The sequence below is a fragment of the Nelusetta ayraudi genome, unplaced genomic scaffold (assembly GCF_046127955.1).
Source record: "Nelusetta ayraudi isolate G7.1 ecotype Tasmania unplaced genomic scaffold, CSIRO-AGI_Nayr_v1 ptg000076l, whole genome shotgun sequence".
Taxonomy (NCBI): Eukaryota; Metazoa; Chordata; class Actinopteri; order Tetraodontiformes; family Monacanthidae; genus Nelusetta; species Nelusetta ayraudi.
This window is the reverse complement of record NW_027466126.1, coordinates 1,523,615-1,530,439: the sequence shown is the minus strand read 5'-3', so window position 1 is coordinate 1,530,439 and position 6,825 is coordinate 1,523,615. Positions and strand designations below refer to the sequence as shown.

General features: G+C 48.2%; 1 protein-coding gene across 2 annotated transcripts; it reads right to left on the bottom strand.

Moving 5' to 3' along the window:
* On the bottom strand, positions 1-5,742 carry ak1 (adenylate kinase 1). 2 transcript variants are annotated; one of them, XM_076043545.1, is made up of 8 exons: positions 5,577-5,742; positions 3,540-3,782; positions 3,082-3,127; positions 2,311-2,346; positions 2,038-2,201; positions 1,149-1,265; positions 190-381; positions 1-84 (listed from the first exon to the last, which is right to left on the bottom strand). In XM_076043545.1, exons 3-8 carry the CDS (start codon positions 3,086-3,088, stop codon positions 19-21), a joined length of 582 nt encoding a protein of 193 aa, XP_075899660.1. In that variant the 5' UTR covers positions 3,089-3,127; positions 3,540-3,782; positions 5,577-5,742; the 3' UTR covers positions 1-18. The 2 variants fall into 2 exon arrangements, with proteins under 2 accessions (XP_075899660.1, XP_075899659.1); XM_076043544.1 differs by lacking the exon at positions 3,540-3,782.
* Positions 5,743-6,825: the final 1,083 nt, after the last annotated feature.

Here is a 6,825-nt window from a genome sequence, read left to right as displayed (position 1 = left end):
TCCAGGTTTGTTGTTTTACTACAACGCGTCAATGGCTTTGCAGACTTGGCTGAAGACCTCCTCCACCGGCAGCTCGGAGTCCACCTGCAGGAGAGCCAGAGAAGAGCACAGTCACTCCCGTGTCCGCAAAATGAAAAAAAAAACAGAGGAAAAATTAAAACCCCGGCAGCAACTCGCAGCCGCACCGACCTTCCTGACGATGCCGCGGCTCTCGTAGAAGGCGATGACGGGCTCGGTGGCTTTGTAGTAGAGGTCCAGGCGCTTCTTGATGGTCTCCTCGTTGTCGTCGGAGCGGCCGCTCGTCTCGCCGCGCTTCAGCAGCCTCTTGGTCATGGTCTCCGCCTTGGCGTCCACGTACAGCAGCAGGCAGGGTTTGCCAATCTGCAATGAGGTGCAACCAAAGGACCGAGGTTTGTTGCAAAAACTGACTGATTGACTGCATTTAATCATATTTGGACCCCCGAAAATATTCTGTGATGCTCCTTTGATAGATAAGATAGCTAGATAGCTTGCTAGCTAGTTAGATAGATAGATAAATAAAATAGTGAGATTGGCGACTGATTGATTAAGATCGGAAAGGAAAGAATACAGCATGTTTTATATACCTGGCAATGGTGGTTTGGTTATAGTAATTTAATGTACAATAGTTGGACCTGGTTCAAGTGGGTGTGTGGGGGCGGGGCATAACCTTCAGCTGGAATCTAGAATCGCCCCTGTTGATATAAAACTCTTCCAAAAGGCTTATGGCTGTTTTCTAAACCCTTCCACTAAAACGCATCAAGCAACAAATCAAGGGACGAAAGAAAATGAAGCAATAAAACAACAAATTGCTGCCAAAATGCAAAAAAAAAAGAAGAAGAAGTCTTGACTTGAAAAAAGTCAGAACAGACGCTTGATATGCGAAGCGTGTCACGTGAATGCTTCTGTCGTCCTCATTTCCTGAGGCGTCTCGCCCCATAGCTGCAGGGCCTTCGACTGCGGGCGTTCCACCACCACCTCCAGGTGCGAGCTGCACCGCAGGAGGAACTGGAGAGGAATAAAAACCCAGGAGATCCCCGCTTCTGTTCACAGTGCGTGTCCCCGCCAACCGAGAGCCTTGAACGCGTTGGGAGACGTTAGAAACCAGAAGCCGAGAACTTCCCACCTACCTTCTTCTCAAACTCCTCGCCCTGCTTCACCTCACGGGGGTAGCCGTCAATAAGGAAGCCCTTGGACACATCGGCCTTGGCAATCATGGCATCCTTAATCATGTCCAGGACAGTGTCCTGGGGAGGGGGGTGGAGTCAAGACAAGGCCATCAGTCTCCATAAGCACATGCCACTTGTGCAGAGACAACACAGTCCCAGCGTCCACTTTATTACGCCGACAGGTGTTTCCATTATGCTCTCTCTCTCTCTCTCTCTCTCTCTCTCTCTCTCTCTCTCTCTCTCTCTCTCTCTCTCTCTCCCTCTCTCTCTCTCTCTCTCTCTCTCAGTTGTAATCAATGAGGCCGCTGCAAATTACAAACTGCGCCTCTGTTTTTGTTCTTGCTGTTACACAGTCCAGCGGCACATCACGCCAAGCGCATCTGTCAAAACGTCAAAACTTTGTGCATGGTGCTTTGAGAACGGAATTAGACACAACAGTTTGTAGTTTGCCCGCACAAGTGTGACTTACACACAGTGTTTTATTGGACAACCTGTCATAAAAAAAATAAAAAAAAATCAAATTATTTCAAGAGCTCACTTGGCTCCTGTGAAAAGCCACAACGTTCAACCACTCAAACTAAGGTTTCTGTTCCGGAATGTAAGTAAATAAAGACTAGAATGTGAAATAATATGTTTTGTTGGGCTTTTGGAAAATGTGAACATTCATAGATAATAGTAGCATTTGTATTTATCATAAGAAATATAATTTCAGCTTGTACATACCAAATAACCATTACAAAAAGATGAAAAACGGTTTTGCTAATGGCCAGTGCTGTTCATTTGGGACAAATTGACCTAGAAACGCATCTCCTAGAGATCAATAAAGTATCTTCCCATCGCGGCCTCTCACCAGGGGGACGAGCTCTCCCTTCTGCATGATGGCCTGGAGCTGCTTGCCCCTCTCGGAGCCGGAGGCCACCTCAGCGCGGAGCAGGTCGCCGGACGACAGGTGGGTGTAGCCGTACTTGGCCACTATCCGTTCGCATTGGGTGCCCTTCCCAGAGCCGGGCCCGCCTGAAACATAAAGGCCAACGATTCAGGCACAAAGTTCAGTTTACTGATGCAGAACTGGAACAAGTCCAGATAAGATACGAATAAATAAAATAAAATGGCAAACACTCACCCACGACAAAGATGATCTTTGCGTCCTTAATTTTGTCTGAAATGAACATCAAAAAGGTTTACAATGTGCACTGAAAACATGAAATTTCTCTCATGCTATAATTTTTTGCTACAAACCACGTTGACAGTCATGTGAGGAGGAATCAGCGGCGCACATGTTTCCCATTTTGTTTAATTTGAGTGGCAGCGCCGTGTAGTCGTCTGCTGTGACTGTGTGCATGCCTTGTAGTGCAGAGTTGTGCCCTGATTCAAACACTGTCACCGTGACAACTGTTGTCGCCTATATTAACTATAACCTGGTTAGGCTTCACTGTTTACATATGACTTTAAAGAGAAGAAATCAGGCACATGAATTAGTCTAAAAAAATTTCAAAGACATGAAAGAATTTTTGTTTTTCTACTGGCGTTTGATGATGAAATGGTTGCGTGAGTCTCGTTATTCTCTAGAAAGACTGTCGTATATTTACATGCGATAATATGTGTATTTATTTCCATGACGTGGAATTCCTCGTTTAAACCGATGATACCGGGCATTAAAAGTCAGGCGTTAATGTATATGTAATATGCAATGTATATGTAATGTATTCTCTAAAAATGCCACCGGGGGGCAGCAGATTCCAAGACGGCCACGCCACTCCCGCCGTGTCTGTGTTCCGAATTGGGAACAGCCTCATACTAAAAACCTGTTAAATTCACCGCAACATTGACGCGTGAATTTGATAAAACACAAACACACGCGCACATGCACATGCACACACTCGCCGCGACTTGCCTGCCATCTTGTAGATTCAAGGGAGAAGGTTTCACTTTCCTTTCAACTGCACAGGAAAAAATAAAAGCGGATAAAGGAGTTAAACAGAGGTTTGAGCACCATGGCACAGGGGCAGAACATGCCAGAGTGTTTGATTTGGCTACCTTAGTGGGCACTTTGATTTCTATTCCAAAGTACATGCTTTAAGAGGCGGGCGGGGCGGAAGACGCAAGGTGATACTTTGATCATGGCTTTTTCCTTTGATTCGTTTAAATATTAACTTTACGACTCAAGACGCACAAATATGGCTCTCGTCTGTCCAATACAAGCCTTTGTTTCGTTTTGAGCAATCTACAGTTTAGTACCAGCACAGTCACTCATTAGCTACCAACACAAACACAGTAATACTGTCCGGTCTGACTGTGTTTGGCCATAACTCTTTTGAATATATCTCCACATTTGCACAGTTTCCTGTTTACCCCTTCCTTGAAGTCGGAGGAATGAGGAAGGAGACTGCGGCCTCCGGCGGGTCTGGAGCTTGTAAGCAGATACGTGCAAGTCGCTGCCTGCATGTGTCATGTGGCTCGCGCACATCCAGCATGGCTGTTTGAAAAGACGCTGGCTTTAAATAGCTTTGACGCCGTCGGCCAGGTTTGGACGCCAGGCAGCTCCGCTTCCCTTTGGTGCCGCCTCGAGTGCACCTCCTTTGACTTGTGTGTTGTCTGTTTGCAATGATCATTGGGAACAAATAACCCTGACAGGTGTGATTAACAGGGTGGCGTGCGTGGGGGAGGGGGGCAGAGACAAATAGACACATAAATGTCTTTGAGAGCGAGTTCATTATAGTTTTATTACAGTTTTATCTCTATTCAACTCTGTTTGAGCCTCTGCGCGCTGCAAGTTTGTCCATCTTGGTAAGTTTGGAGGCAAGCATCATCAAATTAGTTCTAAGAAGATTTAAACTTGACCTTCAGGCTGTTTGCTCAGCAGTGGCACATGCCTGCAATTCACACAATGTGCTACCACCACGTTTGACAAATAAGCCTTAAGCAAGGCAGACTATCAGCAAGGAGATATGACTCGTTTCACTCTGCGGCTGCAGGACGACGACGAGTCAACATAAAAACCACTTGTTGCCCGCCATGTTTCTGGCACGTTGAATAAATCCCTGGCTGCTCTGGAGTTCTCGGGGTCGTGCACTTTTCCCTGGGCTCCCTCTGCTTCTCGGGTGTCCAGCTTTTTTCTTTTTTTTTTTCCAGCGGCCGCGCGTTAACCCTGCTGCCCTGTGTAAATGTCACGCCAAGGCTTGGCATCTGAGTCAGCACACAGCCTCTTTGGGAATCGCTCCATGACCTATTATGGTGCCCCCCTAGGCTTCTTTTTTGGCATGTCAGACCTCTGATACGGTGCGAACAGTCATTTTACGGGGACATCCATGTGGGAATCACTCTCACCACGGGGGAGGGAGGGATCGCCGGGTGGAAGGAAACCCAAGATGCAGGGACGGGCAGCGGCTGTGCGAAAGCGATAATGCAGCCGGTATGGTGTCCTGAGCTGGTTTTAGCTCGTGGTGAATGCTGTGCATGAGGTGCACGGCGGTCCGATGAACTTTTTTTTTTTCAGTCATTATTTCATAATCAAAAGTGGACGTGCAGGGGGGCCTTCAACCTGGATCCTGTCCAACCTTCCTGATTTCTAGCATTTAGCCCGGGGCTATAAACAGCCTGTCTGCAGCTGTTTAGGCACAGCATGCCAATCATTCTATACGAGCACGTGGGAGTCCCGCCTACAGCCAGCATCGACTTCACAGTGGGCAACAATAGTGACGGCAAAGTTGCGCCTTCTCTCTATGTCAGGAAGCCCCTTTATGCGGTTAAAAAAGTGTGTACTGTCCCTTTAAGGGAGGACGAGGGGACCCTTTGACGTCATCGCGGAGGAGACGTGATGGTTCGCGGCGGGGATGGGGATCATTCTGTCCGCGGCTGTGGTGCGCGTCCGCTCGGTGTCGATGTGCGGCGAGCGAGCGAGCGCGCACACACAGACGCACAGGAAGTCAAGGACACTCATGCCATAATCAAATGTTAATGAGCACTAACTGTGGCTGGAAGCGGGGGGGGGGGGGCTATTAGGAGGCTGTAGGGGAGCGTGTAGTAAATCGGGGCTTTAATGGATGAAGGAGGAGCAGGGAGGGAACATTTGGACGGTTTCACCTGCAGCGCAATGATAGCGTCACTGTCGGAGGGAGGAGAGAAAACCAAGAGTTGTGTTTGATTTGGCGATCATCACACGCACGCAGCATCAACGAGGGGAGAGGGGGGGGGATAAGACGCACGCAGCTTATCATTGAGCCCGTTCACCTTGCAGGACTTCCCTGCCAAGTGCGAGCCAGGCTGTGACACTTGTTATTCCTCCTTCCTTCGTTCCTTCCTTCCTTCCCCATCCCGACCAGCAGCCCTGCCCACTCTCCTTCCCGTCCCTCCGACACTTCCTGCCTTCCCTCGTCCTCCGTTACTGACCTTTATTCTCTGCGTCGCCGAGGCTCTCTTGGATCCCAGTGCGAGTGGGGGGGCTGTGTCGTCCCTGGATCTCCCCCGTGTGAGTGAGTGAGTGCGCGTGCGTGCGAGCGAGCGAGCGAGCGAGCGCGTCTGCAAGGTTCCTGATGCACGGCAGCCCTGCCCCCCCCGCCCGCTGCCCTTTTTATAGCTCGGCTCAGCTTGCTCAGAGCTCGCGTTGCATTGTGGGTAAGGAGGGATGCAGCGCGGGGAGGGCCGGCCCGAGGTTGAGGTTGATGGACGGCAAGAGGGCGCAATTAACCGCGGAGGGAGGAGGAGGAGGAGGAGGGAGGGAAGGAGTTTAAAAATATTTTCCCCGGCAGGTTTCGCATGCAGCTGAGGGTTTTGGAGAAATGCTCTCGGCCTCCACTCAGGCTCAGGGTGCAGCTCGCAGCGTGTGAACCGACAGGTTGGACTTGACCTTTGTGCAATGCTGCGCCAGATTAGCGCTCGTGAAATCCAATCCACAACCTGATTGCTAAACTCAACACGTTGTTGTGAATGGGATGGCTTCTGAGTGGGATGGAGATTTTCCGTTGCACAATTTAATTTTTTTTTTTTTACAGTAGCAGTTATTGTGATAGGTAAAATATTAGACTCGTTACATAACATTAACAGAGTTGTCCGCTCATATAAACTAGCCTAAAAAAAAAAACCCCATCGTGACATCACCCAGGGTCAATTGACAGAGCTGTGTTTTAGAACATACCATCAGAAAGGCAAAGACGTAAACGTTTCAATGGGGGGAGTTTACTTGTCTCGAGACAGAGACTAATTACTGTTTAAAAACACCCAATCAACGAGAATTGTGTATAATTTTGCATAATTTGGGGACTTACTCTTACGCCGTCTACGTCAATCACTGCACCTTTTCCCCAGCACGTAAAAAAAAAAACAGACGGCCCGAGAAACATCTGAAAGTTTTTATTAAAAGCACGAGGGCCCACATTGACGCCCTCAGATGGAACATAAATACAAAATACATTTATATGTACAAATTATGGCCGAGACAAAAAGAAGCCTTCTAAGTATTTTCTTTTCTTTTTTAAAAAAAAAAATGTTAACACACAGCGAAAAGGACATGAATGTCTTGTTCACTGAAGCATGTTTCTTTGACCCCTCACACTGGGATGAGATGACAACTATGAACTCGCCGCATGGTTCTTCCTGCCTTTAAAACATTTCTAAGGTTCAGGTACATAACAAATCACTC

Coding starts and splice junctions, on each gene's coding strand:
- ak1 (XM_076043545.1), bottom strand. Junction 2,202..2,310: donor AAAGATCATCTTTGTCGTGG/GTGAGTGTTTGC, acceptor TTTATGTTTCAG/GCGGGCCCGGCTCTGGGAAG. Junction 382..1,148: donor GCGAGGAGTTTGAGAAGAAG/GTAGGTGGGAAG, acceptor ACCTCATTGCAG/ATTGGCAAACCCTGCCTGCT.